This window comes from Oryza brachyantha, chromosome 3 (genome assembly GCF_000231095.2).
Source record: "Oryza brachyantha chromosome 3, ObraRS2, whole genome shotgun sequence".
Taxonomy (NCBI): Eukaryota; Viridiplantae; Streptophyta; class Magnoliopsida; order Poales; family Poaceae; genus Oryza; species Oryza brachyantha.
This window is the reverse complement of record NC_023165.2, coordinates 27785033-27802381: the sequence shown is the minus strand read 5'-3', so window position 1 is coordinate 27802381 and position 17349 is coordinate 27785033. Positions and strand designations below refer to the sequence as shown.

General features: G+C 41.6%; 2 protein-coding genes across 2 annotated transcripts; both read left to right on the top strand.

Moving 5' to 3' along the window:
- The first annotated feature begins 5730 nt into the window (after window positions 1–5730).
- On the top strand, window positions 5731–7433 carry LOC102705899 (remorin 4.1-like). The gene is made up of 2 exons (XM_006651875.3): window positions 5731–6540; window positions 6927–7433. Exons 1-2 carry the CDS (start codon window positions 5851–5853, stop codon window positions 7116–7118), a joined length of 882 nt encoding a protein of 293 aa, XP_006651938.2. The 5' UTR covers window positions 5731–5850; the 3' UTR covers window positions 7119–7433.
- A 3593-nt stretch (window positions 7434–11026) lies between these two features.
- Window positions 11027–17173, top strand: LOC102722660 (probable cellulose synthase A catalytic subunit 2 [UDP-forming]). Its single transcript, XM_006650703.3, is given in 17 exon segments — window positions 11027–11411; window positions 11532–11718; window positions 12010–12251; window positions 12354–12453; window positions 12540–12726; window positions 13119–13285; window positions 13288–13384; window positions 13478–13823; window positions 13921–14058; window positions 14129–14254; window positions 14330–14542; window positions 14700–14882; window positions 14885–14954; window positions 15165–15367; window positions 15908–16258; window positions 16341–16883; window positions 16885–17173. Coding segments are annotated over 17 exon segments (3219 nt in total). The 5' UTR covers window positions 11027–11387; the 3' UTR covers window positions 16927–17173.
- The last annotated feature ends 176 nt before the right edge of the window (window positions 17174–17349 follow it).

Below are 17349 nucleotides of genomic sequence, written 5' to 3'. Positions count from 1 at the left end.
ATATTGTTTTACTTAGTCAAACATAAAAAGTTAACTTTAAAAACCCAAAAATATCTTACAGTATAAAACAGTATAAAACAGAAGTAATACAAAGTTAAAATTTGTTCTAAAAAAGTATTGCAAGGAAATTCATGTAGAAAATTTTAAGTAACAAACACCATTGAGGAGAATAAAAGGGTACATATAAAATCCAGAATCTAGGATTAAAAAAGAACTGAGTTTATTATGGATTTGGATTCAGGTGACTGCAACTCAAGTGGTCACAATGTGACTGTTTGATATAAATTGTAATGGTTCAAGAACTTTATGGTGCTATTCACCCGAGAAATACATGCACCGTGGATTTACTGTAGAATAGGGACTGTAGTAGCTGATTTTAGCCTTTCATTTTTTTGAAAAAAATAAGCGAATGTAATTAGGTGCAATCTCTAATGTGCCGTCGCAGTTGGGACTGCACTGCATCTGAATTCGTTTTTTTAAAAAAAAAATTCCCGTGTAATTATTGTCTCTTATGCGTTCTACTGGCTACAAGATGATGCGTTAGTTGATATGATGCGACGGTTAATTTCACCATCGGCTGGGCATGTAAAGCAATAATACAACAGTTGTTTATATAAGTCCACGTCAGATTAACTATCATGTGTGGCATCATTAATTTAAAAAGAAACTAGATTGCCATCTCTTTATTCATATACTGCTTGGACACGTGCTCCGCATGTAACATTTTTCTAGAGAAATACTTCGTGCATTGGTTACATGCAACAAATATAAATATAAAAAATAAAGTATTAAATATGCTATAAACAACTAAATGGATAACTTATTATATAAATTATCTATTTAATTATCTATATCAAATAGACAACCACGTCAGGGCGCACAACGGAACGGCGCACAGTGATTGTCCGACCGGCCGGGGCACGTACCGATCCGCAATCCGAGGGGACGCCTCATGCATGCATTTCATGGTTAAAAATGCTACTAATATTGTTAACTTCATCCTAGAAAAGAAAAGGAGATAATACTGTACATATGAGAGCTCTTCTGACGCTGAGCAATTATTAATTAGCTCCAGTTCCAATCATGCGTGTCTCTGTAGGACCAGATTAACAAAACAATTTGTCAAGTTCGGTATGACACGGACGAAAATGCGTAAAATATAATTATATAAATATAAAATTAATATATGGTCCAGCGAGATGGAGATATAAAGTTTAAAAAGAAAGTGTACTATGACAACAAAAAAGAAGAAGGAAAAGGAGAAAGCGCGAGACGCATCGTGATAGCGAGGATTCTGCACATCCACTCATGTGACTAATTGAGCTAGCTGAGAGCTCGAGCACACACTGACACAGTGCTTAACAAACCATCTTTTTTTTAAGTAGGTGACCAGAGATGATTATTTTTTGCTAATTAAAATCCGGGAAAGCTACAAAGTGATCGAAGTGGCAGCTGCCTAGCACTAACTAACCGGTTGGTTGCATGCATGATTTGCATGCCATCCATGGTTGCACTTCCAATAGCCATGCATGTCCTATATATCTCCATCTACTATCTTGTTTGTTCTTTTTTCATTCATTTTTGTTAATTTTGTCCTGATTAGTGGTGCTCTCTAGTCAGCCACTATGTACCACAAGAAAGTACTGATGATAACATAATTGATGGGTCATGGGTGGTAGTAGTGTCCAAGTTTCTGGAATGAATTCATTATAGTTATAGCTAATTGAGTGTTCAGATATCTGCAGGTAGGTGCAATGGTTGGACGTGTTGGGTTAGTTCTAAACATGATGCTACTACCTCATTAGCTCCAGGTGATGCATGTCTAGTGAGCTGGTATCACTTGCTAGAGAAGATGGTGGCTGCATATGTAACATCAGTTTCTCAGACCCATGCTGATTAGCTGACTGTGAAGTGTAAACTTATATCCCGTCCATATTTTAATCGATGAGACAATTAACTTTTTTTTACATTTTAATCATTATCTTAATTAAATTTTTTTACAAATATATAAAAATATAGGTTATAATTAAAATATGGTTAGTAATTAATCCAACTACGACAAAATAAAACAATAATCAAATAAACTTTAATAAAATTGATCAAACATGTAAAAAAAGGTTTAACAGTGGCATATATATTAAGTATAATGTTGATATGCAAGAGAGGATTTGGGTTTGATTACAGAAACGTGTGCCACAAGCCTGCCACAAGAAATCCCTTGCATCCAGGTTCCAATGTACTCGTATATATATCCGTGGTGCTAGCAAATACTTTGAACAGCCTGGTTGAAACCAACCTCTTACGTAAAACAATCCCTACCAAAAGATAGTGAGATGTAGTAGCTGTTAATTAAACCGGTATGATGGCGAGAGGCGGACACTTTCTTCGTTCAAGTGCAACACGCTTGTGCAAATCAACTCTTTGCTACGCTGCAGGCCGCACAGCTAGAAATTAATCCATGACGTATTCCTATTCAATTTAATATTATTGTTTTGCTGAAATTAAATATAAGCAAAACGACGTACTAAAGATTACAAAAATTTATGGTCAATATATATATATATATATGTGTATGTTTTTAGCGATACGAAAAATTAAATGTTAAAAAATAATCTGCTACAAAAATACACTAAACCCTACTTTAATTTTTCATCTAGGGCTCCATTGAAACAAAGGAATTTTAAAGGTTCAAATTTATATGGACAATTCCTATAGAACCATTTGGAACCAAGTAATGTCTCTTTTGAATTCCTTCGGAATGCCTCAAAACGTATGAATTTTGGAGAAATTTCAACATAAGTTCCAACTTAATAATGTATTCCAAAGTAAACCCTAATTATAAGAGCATCTCCAACAAATACCTAAAAATTAGCCCCCAATATTTTTGGATTGGGACCATCCCAAAAGATATTGGGCCAAAAAATCTTTCTCATCTCCAACAGTTCTTTGAAAACTGTATCCCAAAATTTTGTTTGGTTCCAGAATTTTGTTATACATGTTCACTATAGTGATCGTTTTCCACTGGTGATATTCGATGCTAGACCATGGTTAAAGAGCAAATGATTTCTATATAATGCTATAGCACTATGCTTTCAACACTGTAATTTAATTCTAATTCTAAAGTACATGTTTCTAGACATTGAAACATTTAAATTGAAGATCCCAAACATGCTTTTTATCATTATGCAAAATTCCATATACATGAAATATTGTTTAACCGAATATGATAATTTACTACAATTTATCTTGGGGTTCACACGAAATTATACGTGCAGGAAAAACTGACACGATATTATAGGATTGGGAGTGCAGAGACTCTCCCAAAATTTGAGTCAGGACAATGCTAGAATTAGGCATGCCTAAAAGTTGGGAGGGGATTTTAGAAATCTCTTAGAGCTTATTTTTTGATTAAATTCCTAAAATTTCCTTTAGGGACTGATACTAGAGACTTGTTGGAGATGCTTTAATATAATCATGAGTGAAATAAGATTGGGCAGAGAGCGGCGGTTGCGAATTAACCCGTATCCATCTCTGCTCACAATCTCGCCGGAATCGAGGATCGCCGCTCCGCCATGAGGCAAGCGAACCCCGGGCCGTCCATGCAATACGGAAGACGCGAATCAATCCGACGCCGCCACCGCGCGCGCGAGCAAGCACGGCACGGCACGGCACGGCGCCGCGCGCGCCGAGAGATGGGAGAAAGCCGACGAAAGGAAAGGGAAAAAAAAAGCAGGGAGAGGAGGAGAGAAGACGTCGGCGAGAGCGACGGCGGCGCGCGGTGGGGTGGGGGGACAGGTGCGCGGCGCCGGTTGGGCCCTGGCCGCGTACGCGAGCGGAGGAAGGAGAAGGAGGAGAGAGAGTCTTATCCGGGAGAAAGAGACGCGTCGCCACGACCACCCACCCACTCCTATCGTATTCGCTGTGTGCGTACGCCCGGGCCCACCCCCCCAATCCGCCTCCTCCACGTCCCGCACTGCCCGACCAACCACCTTACTCGTTGATCGCTAATTAGAGGAGGTAGAGCAGGCTATATATGCAAGGTACAAACATATTTTAAAGAGATAAGAGTGGAGAGAAAAAAGAGTTGGACTACTAATTTGTAGCCAGCCACACATGAACTCTAAGATAAAATATGTGTATGACATGTGGGACCATATATCGATGTTTTGGAGATAATTATTGTATGAGTTGGCTATTAGATTGACTATAGATAAATTGGAGCCAATAGTTGGCTATATTGTTGAACTCGCTCTTAATAATTTTTCAGCTATGCTGGTACATATGTTTGTTTATTAGCCGAAATTTGAACTTTTAATTTTAAATCATGACCGTTGAAAAACATACTGCATATTTTTCTTTTTAATTGTTAAATAAGCCAGGTAAAATCATATAAAAAAAAGTTGTGATACGCAAAATTTGACATTTTGACATACGTTTGATAATTTATTTTGTTATAAAAAATTATATAATAATTATTTATTTTGTTATGATCGGATTTATTGCTAATTATATTTTAATTATAAATTAATTTTTTTAATATTGCACACATTAAAAACGAATAATGTAACCATGTAAGATACATATTACTTGCGGTTTAAGACCTGAAAAACTAAGAAGATTGGGCTTTCTCTTTTGTAATTGAGGGCGCACCTGTGGTCAACGGGCACACAGACGCCCGCTTTAGTTTTGGGGTTAATTTGGAGCATTGTTCATCATCGTTAGCGTATGGAAGCACTTATCTGAACATGTACCTAGCTATAGCTAAACCTCGCTTTGCGTATGGTCATAGCATAATTTATGTTCTGGCGTATTGCATCTGAAACGTTAAAATTGACGCACCTTTTTCATAGGAGATATATATATACCAACTAGACATTGATGCTTTATTGAGCTGATCAAACGCATCTCGTAACTTGATAAGCACCAAACCGTAGCTTTTTTTCCCTCTCTTTTCTGAAGATTGCCATAATAATAACTGTTTTTAACCACAAAGAAGCCTAGATACATACACTGTCACGTTGTCCAAATTGCCGATCAATATTCCCAAGAAACATTCCCCAATCCAATCCCGGGATTAAAGAAAGTGCCCCCAGTTGCGGTTTCGCCGATCTCCAGGTGCATAAAATCACTCACCCCTCACCTTGACCAAAACCTCCCACCACACTGTCCAGTACATGCACCACCTTTAGCCTCGAGTGATTGTTTGATTTTTTAAAGAATAAATTAAACAGTATATTTTAAAAAATAGTTTATAAATAAATTTTTTATATAAGTTTTTGAGTGATATAAAAAGTAAGGTTTGAAAAAAACTATGATAAATAACCTTAAAAACTATCGGTTTAAAATTCTAAATTTTAGCTTTTCAGTATAAAAAACAAAAAAAGAGGGCTTACAACCAATAGAAACCACGGAATCTGGTCTTCCGAATCAAATCAGTAACACCAAACACTCATTTTTCGAGCAATTTTAAAAAATAACCAAGATTAATTTAAATTTGGATAAAAATAGGTCTTGATTTTATTATTCAATCGACGGTTTTCGTGAAATCGAGAGAGATCGCTTGCGAGCGGTTTGATCCGATATCGGGATCAAGAACGCTCTTGTTGGCATTGGCAATGGCCGATGCTCCGCGACAAGTACGTGTCACTCCATTGGCGCCAATGGACAAACTGCTCTAGGTCTAGGCCCCATCCATGCCCATCTCCTTTCACATATAATACTACTCCTGATGCACCACCTCGCCACGGCACGGCGCGCGCACCGCAGCAACCAATGCACGCTGGAGCCTCCACGTCGCCGGCGACGACGACGACGACGACGACCGCACCGCCGCGCGGCTAGCAGCAGCACATGTTGCATGAGCAGCACGCGCCGCCGCAGCCGGAGGAGGAACCTGCAGCAGCAGAGGTCGTGCATGCGCTGCACCTGCCGTCGGCGCCCGCCACCACCGGCGATGCTGCAGCAGCTCGCGGCGGCGAGCACCACCACCACCAGCACCGCGACGACGAGCCCGCCACGTTCCGTGACATCCACCCTCTGACGCCGTCGCCGACGCCGCCCGCGCGCCTCGGGTCCGCGTCCTGGGACACCGCCAGCCACCGGTCCCTGTCGTCCGAGGAGCAGTTCATGACGATGAGCCGGGAGTTCACGGCCATGGTCGCCGCCGGGACGACCCTGCAGACCGGCGCCAACGGCTACGACGCCAGCAGCGGCGCCGACCAGCTGACCAGCATCGGGGAGGACGAGCTGGAGGAGACCAACCCGCTCGCCATCGTGCCGGACAGCCACCCGATCGCGACGCCGGCCAGGAGCAGGGCGTCGCTGGAGGTGGTCCCCGCGGGGCCCTCGGCCTCGGCGCCGGCGCCGCCGCCGGTGGAGGCGCGTCAGGTGAAGAAGGAGGAGGTGGAGACGAAGGTGTCGGCGTGGCAGACGGCGGAGGTGGCCAAGATCAACAACAGGTTCAAGCGGGAGGAGGTGGTCATCAACGGCTGGGAGACCGAGCAAGTAGAGAAAGCATCCGCATGGCTCAAGAAGATCGAGGTAATCTGTTCCTGACTCAATTTCACACATCTTTTTAAAAAAAATCTCATCAGCCTTGCAGTTCTTCATTTTTGCTTAGAATTTTGTGAAAAAATATGAAATTTTTTGGGTAGCACTAGCACCACTTCTACTATTGCCCTTTTGGGTGCAGGCATGTGACACCAGATGAGTTAACCACAGCTCAATCATGCAACGTTAGGAGAGTGGTCTCTATCATCATTTAGCTTTTCCAAAAGTTATTTTTGTTTGTTCATCACACCCTGTAAATCAGTATTTACTCTGCTAAATGTTCATATTTTTTAACTCAACAGTGATTACACTGCTTAGCAGCTCGCTGATCCAAAATGGTAGTACTCAAATTGAGGTGTTCTTGATCCTATTCTCAGAGGAAGCTGGACGAGCAGCGCGCCAAGGCGATCGAGAAGACGCAGAACGACATGGCGAAGGCGCGGCGCAAGGCGGAGGAGAAGAGGGCGTCGGCGGAGGCGAAGAGAGGGCTGAAGCTGGCCAAGGTGCTGGAGCTGGCCAACTTCATGAAGGCGGTCGGAAGGGTGCCCACGAAACGCTCCTTCTTCTAGCTCCAGCCTCCCTCTTCTTGCCCTGCCATGGACATGGTCACCGACCTCCTCTGCTCGATCTGTGTGTTCCAGTGCCCCCGTGTGCTTGCTGTTCTTCGTGTGATGTTTGCTGTGCGCATCCGAGAACCTAATTGTAAAGAAAGATGCTAAGAAATTTGTGTATTTGCTAGCTGCTGCTGCCCTCTGCTGCTGCTTGTGATCATCGCAGAGTGGCCCTTGTTAGTTTTTCCACGGCTTGTAATATCCATACGGTATAAATGGCTTGTTTGCTCGAATCTCGCAAACATTCAGTTACATGTTTATGTGAATCGATTCGATGAACTCGTGTTCGTGGATATGGATGTATCAATCATCGCGATGGCTGATGATCGATCGACAGCTAGAGCATGGCAACCTCACGAGAGAAACAGAGAGACAGCGAAAGCGAGCACTCGCCCTGTGCTACACGTCAATACGCCTCATGATAACGCCATTGAATTTTCATCGAGAGAGAGAGAGGAGGAATTTGTTAGAGAGAATGAGAGGCATGAAAGAGACCGGTGTGAAACTGACGGGGATAGCTGAATCGGCGGAGTGGGCGATGTGCTGGCTGCATTGGCGTCGGCAAGACGAGAGAGCATGGCATCTTCTTTCTTCTTTCTTCTTCTTCGCTCGCTCGAGGCGGCCGTCAGCATCAGCAATGGCGGGGTGCCACGCGGGGTGGGTCGGTGTCGATGCCTTGATGGCATCTGCCGGAGTCCGGGACGGGTTCGGATGGCGACGGCCACCGTGGACGGCGGGGCGTGGAACGCCTCGTTGTCCGCTCGAGAATTTCTTGGCCCAGTTTAACATTTCGGCCCTTTTTGGGAGATATCTCCGGCCTTCGTAAGCCCTGAACAGTGCAAGGTTTTTATTCAGAGATGCAGGGGAGATGGAAACCTGAGGGCGAGAACACATGATATTGTGCCTATTGGCGCCTAATATAGACTCGGCGGCTAATTCTCGCTAAATGTTTTGCTCCACACATCGACCAGGTGTTTAATTTTATCCTTGATTTTGTTCACGATTTGATAGACTTGTAATTCTTCTCCTCGAAAGCTTCTACTATTATGCTCCATCCAAAGCTTCCAAACCCAGGGTTTTCCTTACCGCGCAAACCGTCAAAACCGCGATACCGCGCTCCCGCGGATCCTACACGGTAACCATAAAAACTGTGATGAATTTGAATCCAAAAATTTGAATTTAAACTCACGCGGTTTTCACGACTTACCGCGCGGTTTGCCGAGGTTACTGCGCGATTTGACGCGGTAACCGCGGTAACTACTTACTGGAACAGCACATAAGAACGACGGTTACCCCGGCTTCCTGTGCGGTTTTTGTAGCTGAAACCGCGGTTACCGCGAGGAGACCGCGGTTGTGATGTCAAGTAAAAAAAACTTTGAAAAATCTAAAAAAATACATGAAAAAGAGAAAATATTGTATGACTATATGTATGATATAGGAAAAATAGGACATGTTATAAGGAAAACAAGAAAAGTTTCACATGATATTTTACACCGTCATATCACCATTCATCAAATAATTCACACCAATAACTTCATTTTGACTGTTGCGTCACAACTATACCTACTGCCCATTATTACGAATAAAACTATTATGTGTACTAAGATGCACGTATAATTTTTCTCTATACATATTTTCCATATATCCATCGTTGTATATTTGTATTTCAACATTATGTACCATAGTGTCTAATGTAAATAATAATGATTCAACGTAAAATATTCTTGACCATCTTCCTATAAAATATTACTTGCAATAGGCTATTTTTTAATTTTGTTTCCCGAAATACTCGTTTATGATTTTTAATTACGCCGGGAATACATTTTTTTCATTAATTCTTTGACAAAACTACACTATATATCAACATATACAACATATATTTTTTCATTAAATTTCCTTAATTTTTTTAAATTCTCTTCAAATTTAAACTCGGTTACCATGGCGGTAACGTAAACCCTATCCAAACCACCATTATTTGGACCGATTGCAGCCACGTTCAGCACCCTCGTCTTATTTATCCAAATTCTTTCGTTTTTCACGCACATGCTTTCTAAACTACTAAATATTGTGTTTTTTCTTAAATTTTCTATGAAAAAGTTCTTTTAAAAACCATATTAATCTATCTTATATTTTTTATAACTAATAATTAATTAATTATGTACTAATTTATTATTACGATTTCCGCGCCGGTCAGGGCATCCTCAATGTTTGTTTACCATACTTGGTATTAGCGTGGGCCCAGCAACAGAAGGCATTAACATTTGATCGGTTTCATAATGTATAAGCATGGTTGTGGGCATTAGCGTGGGACCCACTTAAAAGAAAACATCAATAGCTGTCTCTATGACATCCTGCTCTTATGACATCCTGCTCTTGTCAGTAAGATTCTTTATTTGCTTACTTCCGGTCATAAACCTATGACTCGGTATTTGTCGTTTTCTATCTTTACAATGTTTATTACTGAATAGTACAAACATACTAAATGCTTACTCTCTACTCCTCCGTACTTTTTTTATATACGTTTGACCATTCGTTTTATTCAAAATATTTTATAAAATATGTAAAGCTATATATATGCATAAAAGTATACTTAACGATAAATGAAATGATATAAAAATAATTAATAATTATATAAATTTTTTGAATAAAACAAATGGTCAAATGTGTATAAAAAATCAACAGCGCCAAATATTTAGGGACGGATGTAGTATTTTTTTTATATACTGTGGATGCTCTTAAACCACCGATCGCAGCCTGCTGTGAAGCACCTGGGGCTCTCCCTCACCTCGCGCCGTCACGCTGCTGGTCGTCCTCCTAGACGCCCAAGCCGAACATCACCATCTCGGTGACCGGCCGCTATATATGCGATGACTCGAACAACAGTGATAATGTTAAGGGCACGTTTAGTTTTTAAATTTTTTTTACGGAAAGATCACATCAAATCTTTGATATTTAAGTAGAGTATTAAATATATATGAAAATAAAACCAATTACATAGTTAGAGGAGAAATCGTAAGACGAATCTTTTAAGCCTAATTAGTATATAATTAGCCATAAGTGATACAATAATTCATATATGCTAATGTCGAATTAATTGGCCTCAAAAGATTCGTCTCGTGGTTTACAGACGTTAGATTTACGCCTCTGCCTTGTATTTAAGTAACTTAGTTCCAAAATAAACCAATCTTTTTATTTTTACCTATAATATTTGACTATTCGTCTTATTTAATTTCTATGATTACTATTTTTATTAGATGATAAAATATGAATACTATATTATATGAGAATAATTATTTTAATTTTTTAAAATCAAATAAAACGAGGGTCAGGTAGTGGACATGAAAATAAAATGTTTGCTTTTTTTACAGAGGGAGTAGGGCTGCGTTCGATAAGGGTGTAGGTAAGTTAACTTACTCGATGAAAAAAAACATAAATATAGTTATAGACTAGTATATGATTAATTAATTATTAAAAAATATATAAATATATAAATAACTTTTTCTATAATTTTTTTTAAAAAATACACTATTTAACCGTTGCGTTCGAGAAGCGTGCGCGTGGAAAAATAAGTTAAGTTAACCGGGAGTGCCTGCCGAACGCGGCCTAGCACCTATCCTCAGCTGTCACGCGCCCTCCCGCTAACTGACAGCCGGCCCCACCCGTCCATCCCGGTGACGCTTTCTGCCCGCATGCGACCACGAGCCGGTCCGACGCGCACTGCCAGGTGGACCCCATCCACCCTGTATCCGCACTCCCCTTCACTCCCTGCTCCTCCTAAACCCCACGGGAGCCAACGAAAACCCAGCAGCAATCGAAGCGTCGAACGTACGCAAAATCTGAAATTTTTACAGGGTTTTAATCTCCGATCAACCGCTAAACCCCCGAGGAGGAAAGCGATTCGGGCTTGGCTCCTTGCCGTCGCTGGTGGAGGTGCCGCCGCCCGGGTCCTTTTCTTGTTCCTCCTCGTCGCGCACCATTTAATCAATCTTGTCGAGGCGGATTTGCACCGTCTCCGTCCAGCTGCTGCTGCGGCGAGGTCGGCGCGCCTGAGTGCTAGGCGATTTGGTGGGTGATTGATTGCCGGACTTGGGGGGAGTTTGGGTTTCTTGGTTTGGTTCGTGGTGGACTGGTGGTGGCCGCGGAATGCGGTGAATTGGCGGGAGTCCGCTCCGTTAGTGGGGGAGTGTTCTTGCTGATTGGGATTGGTGAGTTCTTGGTTCAGGCGCCATGGACGGCGGCGGCGATGCTGCGGTGAGTTGCATTTCGGGGGGAAAGATTGGTGCTTGATTTGTCGCGTGTGGGTGTGCGTTGGTCTGAACTCTGAAGCTCCCGCCTTGTTCTCACTTTGTGTTTTCTGTGTGCGCCGCGAAGAAATCAGGGAAGCACGGGCAGGTGTGCCAGATCTGCGGCGACGGCGTGGGCACGACGGCGGACGGCGAGCTGTTCACCGCCTGTGACGTCTGCGGGTTCCCGGTGTGCCGGCCCTGCTATGAGTACGAGCGCAAGGACGGTAGCCAGGCGTGCCCGCAGTGCAAGACCAAGTACAAGCGCCACAAGGGTATTACTCATTCATCCTTCTGTTAGATTTCACCGAAATGATTCATCTTTGATTAATAACAGCTATAATGCACCAAGAGCATCTCGTAAATTCAATCGGATTGTTGCATTGTGAATATATTATATGCATAGCGAATGTACTGAATTGATAGCACAGAGTCATGTTCTTTAGTGGGTTGTATTTTGAGTTGGCAGTGAAAAAATAATTTCTCCATTATGGGTAATTTCTACTGAGAGAGGGAAATGGGAGTGAATTTATCGAGCTTAACAAGATATTTGATCATTGATTTAGGGAGCCCACCGATAGATGAAAGTGAGGATGTTGATGCAGATGATGCTAGTGATGTAAACTACCCAACCGGCAACCAGGACCATAAGCACAAGATTGCCGAGAGGATGCTCACCTGGCGCATGAACTCGGGGAGGAATGATGAGATTGGTCATCCAAAGTATGACAGTGGTGAGATTGGTCATCCAAAGTATGACAGTGGTGAAATCCCTCGCGTATATATCCCGCCACTCACTCACAGCCAGGTTAATTGGTCTTTTTGTTGATAGCATGAAGTCGTTAACCCTTCAGGCTATATGCGAAAATGGAACTTATATTTAGTTTCTTCATCTGGATTACTTTTATAGATCTCAGGTGAAATTCCTGGAGCATCCCCTGATCATATGATGTCTCCTCTTGGGAACATTGGCAAACGTGGCCATCCATTTCCCTATGTGAACCATTCACGTAAGTCTATCTATCAACTATATCATCAAGATCTCACATTCCGTTGCATTAACTGTGAAAATGTAATTATTCTTTCTTGGTCACAGCAAACCAATCAAGGGAGTTTTCTGGTAGCCTTCGCAATGCTGCTTGGAAAGAGAGAGTAGATGGCTGGAAAATGAAGGACAAGGGTGCACTTCCCATGACTAATGGTACAAGCATTGCTCCTTCAGAAGGTCGTGAAGTTGGTGACATTGATGCATCTACTGACTATAACATGGAGGATGCCTTACTGTGAGTCCTGACATGCTTCTCTTATCATTAGTCATTTATGAATTCTACCAGTAATTAGGCCCCGTTTGTTTCCAATGAGAGACTTTGGATTTTCGTGGGTACACTTCCCAAGGTCCTAAACGGTGCATTTCAATAGTAGTTAATTCAGTCGTTTATACCCTAAAATAGAGTGTCTTCTATATGGTGCATCAACTTGCCCTAGTTTGTGCCCTGAAGAACATAGGACTCCTTGCATATTTTGGAATCCAATTGGTTTGCTTTACAAGTATGCCTTGGGTTGAAGCAAGGCAATATTCCCATTTAAATCCTAAATGGATGTACATCTTTGAACCTTATAAATGCTGCTTCTCATGTAACTCACCACAATAAATGTTGTGCCATCTGTATTGCAGGAATGATGAAACTCGCCAACCTCTGTCGAGAAAAGTGCCGATTTCGTCATCCAGAATAAATCCCTACAGAATGGTTATTGTGTTACGCTTGATTATCCTATGTATATTCTTGCACTACCGTATCACAAATCCTGTGCGTAATGCATATCCTCTATGGTTGCTCTCTGTCTATGTGAGATTTGGTTTGCTCTATCCTGGATTCTGGATCAGTTCCCCAAGTGGTCCCCAATCAACCGTGAAACTTACTTGGATAGGCTGACTTTAAGGTGAAGTACAATATTTACCTCCGATACACAATTCCTGCACTGGCACCATAGTACTGATTATTCACAACAGCACTATATCACTTGCGCTCTCAGGTATGACCGAGAAGGTGAACCATCTCAATTGGCTCCTGTTGACATTTTTGTCAGTACCGTGGATCCTATGAAAGAACCTCCTCTTGTTACTGCCAATACTGTGCTTTCCATCCTTGCCGTGGACTACCCTGTTGATAAGGTATCTTGCTATGTGTCTGATGATGGAGCTGCAATGTTGAGTTTTGATGCGCTTGCTGAGACTTCAGAATTTGCTAGAAAATGGGTACCATTCTGTAAGAAGTACAGCATAGAACCCAGAGCTCCAGAGTGGTACTTTACACAAAAGATTGATTACTTGAAAGACAAAGTTCAGGCTTCTTTTGTTAAAGATCGCCGTGCCATGAAGGTAAATTTTTTCTATATGTTTACCTTTTGGCTGTACTTTTTTTGGTTGTTGTTACCTCACATTAATGTCTAGTGCAATTTGCAAAACCAAACTCCAGAGGGAATATGAAGAATTTAAAGTTCGTATTAATGCACTCGTTGCCAAGGCACAGAAAGTTCCTGAGGAAGGATGGATAATGCAAGATGGCACACCTTGGCCTGGTAACAATACCAGAGACCATCCTGGGATGATTCAGGTAAAGATCACTTCCATTGTGGTGTGGTTATCGATCTAGCAATTTTCTTACAACTTCTGGTCATGCTCAGGTTTTCCTTGGTCATAGTGGTGGCCTTGATACTGAGGGCAATGAGCTTCCCCGTCTAGTCTATGTGTCTCGTGAGAAACGCCCTGGATTCCAACACCATAAAAAGGCTGGTGCCATGAATGCACTTGTGAGTAGCTGAAATGGTGTTGCTTAAGTATTTTTTTTTATTCAACTACTTGATATATGGATTTTGAAACCGCAGGTTCGTGTATCAGCTGTCCTTACTAATGGACAATACTTGTTGAATCTTGACTGTGATCACTACATCAACAATAGCAAAGCTCTCCGAGAGGCTATGTGCTTCCTTATGGATCCAAACCTAGGAAGGCGTGTCTGTTATGTCCAATTTCCTCAGAGGTTTGACGGTATTGACAGAAATGATCGATATGCAAACAGGAACACAGTGTTTTTTGATGTAAGCTTGGATCTCTTTAATATTCTTGGACACTTCACTTCACTCTTTAGCAAGCATCAGTCAGTGTTGATGGATCGGCAATATATATGTTGCTATGTGATGAACTTTAACATTTCTGGACTTTCAAGTAACTTATCTTCATTTCTGCTTGCTGCAGATTAATTTGAGAGGTCTCGATGGTATCCAAGGACCAGTTTACGTGGGAACTGGTTGCGTGTTCAACAGAACAGCTCTTTATGGTTATGAACCCCCTATTAAACAGAAGAAGCCAGGTTTCTTCTGTTCGCTCTTTGGGGGGAAAAAGAAGACAGCAAAGTCGAAGAAGAAGAGCTCGGAAAAGAGAAGTCACACAAGCATGTGGACAGTTCTGTGCCAGTTTTTAATCTTGAAGATATAGAGGAAGGGATTGAAGGTTCCATTGAGTTGTTCTTTTTGGTTGAATTACATATTTTTGCTCTTAGACTTTTAGACTTTTAATGATATCTGACTACCTGCATTGCATCGCACCACACAACTTTTTTCGTAGTATTCTGCATATGCTTAGGAGGGGAGGACAAAACACTAGGTTTAACTTTTTTTTTCTTACCCATATATTTCACCTGGCACATCATTTTTGTGGCAGGTTCTGGATTTGATGATGAGAAATCACTGCTGACGTCTCAAATGAGCTTGGAGAAAAGATTTGGCCAATCTAGTGTTTTTGTAGCCTCCACTCTGATGGAATATGGTGGTGTCCCTCAATCTGCAACTCCAGAATCTCTTCTGAAAGAAGCTATACATGTTATCAGCTGTGGCTATGAAGACAAAAGTGACTGGGGAACTGAGGTAATAAAGCTATTGTATTAGCAGTCTTTGGCAATCATGCTCTGCATTACATGCTACTACAAATGTAACAGAAAATGTTGCGATATCAAATGATCTTTCTTCTATAATAGTAAGGACGCAATTCGGTTTTTGTTCTGATTTGCACACATACTTTTGAGTTCATGTGAAGTTTACTAAATTGGCATCTCCCCAGTTGCAATTTTAACTTGGGGGTGGCTCCGGTGCATTCTACTTGTAGTAGAATTTAATCCACACCGTTAATCTATTTTTATCGGACGGCTGTGATTAAATTATACTATTAATAATATTAGGTGTAGTACAAATTTGAAAGGATAATATCGTCCTTTTTATTGTGATCTTTATTGCCAAAAAACAAAATTACGAAAATACTACTAATCAATTAATTAACAAGTACCAAAATACTCTTTTAAATCAACGGATGAGATTGGTTCTATTGGTAGTATAATACTACCAGTAAAATGCACCGGAGGAGGGCCTTTTTAACTTTGTTATGAACTTATAATGCTATATGACTTGCAGATTGGATGGATCTATGGTTCTGTTACAGAAGATATTCTCACTGGGTTCAAGATGCATGCGCGAGGCTGGTGGTCAATCTACTGCATGCCTAAGCGACCAGCATTCAAGGGTTCTGCCCCTATTAACTTTTCAGATCGTCTGAACCAGGTGCTTCGGTGGGCTCTTGGTTCTGTAGAAATTCTTTTTAGCAGGCATTGCCCCATATGGTATGGATACGGAGGACGGCTTAAGTTTCTGGAGAGATTTGCTTACATCAACACCACTATTTATCCACTCACATCTGTCTCACTCCTCTTGTACTGCATATTGCCGGCTATTTGTCTTCTCACTGGGAAGTTCATCATCCCAGAGGTAAAAATGCGGAGCAATTGTTTGTTCTTGTGCAGACAAAATAAGAAAACAGACTGTACTTACCAACTTTTTTGAATTGCAGATTAGCAATTTTGCAAGTATTTGGTTTATCTCTCTCTTTCAGTCAATCTTTGCTACTGGTATCCTTGAGATGAGGTGGAGTGGTGTTGGCATCGATGAATGGTGGAGGAATGAGCAATTTTGGGTTATTGGTGGTATTTCTGCACATCTATTTGCGGTCTTCCAGGGTCTTCTGAAGGTCCTTGCTGGTATTGATACCAGCTTCACTGTCACCTCAAAGGCCTCTGATGAAGAAGGCGATTTTGCTGAGCTCTACATGTTCAAGTGGACAACGCTTCTGATCCCACCAACCACAATATTGATCATCAACCTGGTTGGTGTTGTTGCTGGTATCTCCTATGCGATCAACAGTGGCTACCAGTCATGGGGTCCGCTCTTTGGGAAGCTCTTCTTTGCCTTCTGGGTCATTGTCCACCTGTACCCCTTCCTCAAGGGTCTCATGGGTCGGCAGAACCGTACGCCGACCATCGTTGTTGTTTGGGCCATCCTCCTCGCGTCCATTTTCTCCTTGCTGTGGGTTCGTATCGATCCGTTCACTACCCGGCGTCACAGGTCCTGATACCCAGAAGTGTGGCATCAACTGCTAGGAGTGAGCAAGATAGTATGTGAAGCATCAACAACCTGTTCTGTTGTGAAAATTATTAGTGGTTGACTATATATATAGTCTACCATAAGATATGAACTGCCAGAAGGATTGTTCTGTAGTATTAGTTTGTGGTACCTTGGTGTTCCTGTGTTGATAATTAAGCTAGTAGAACTAATGTCGAGGAAATTTGCATTTTATGGGACATATCATATCAACATTGTTGAAAGTATAAGCATATAATGATTTAATCTATCGTGTAAATAAATCATGACATTGTAAAGCGAAAACATGACAGCACATAGATCAACCAACATGTATAGATCTAATCTAAACATGTATGTGAAATAGCTACATACGAATAGATTAAATAGACGCAGAACTAGATTAAACATAATTGATCTGTACCGAAGGTTGTTTTGAAGAG

Bases quoted from the DNA above. Each gene is read 5' to 3' on its own strand.
- LOC102705899 (XM_006651875.3), top strand. From the start codon at position 5,851: ATGTTGCATGAGCAGCACGCGCCGCCGCAGCCGGAGGAGGAACCTGCA. The intron at 6,541-6,926 runs GTAATCTGTTCC...TCCTATTCTCAG, and splicing joins CATGGCTCAAGAAGATCGAG to AGGAAGCTGGACGAGCAGCG.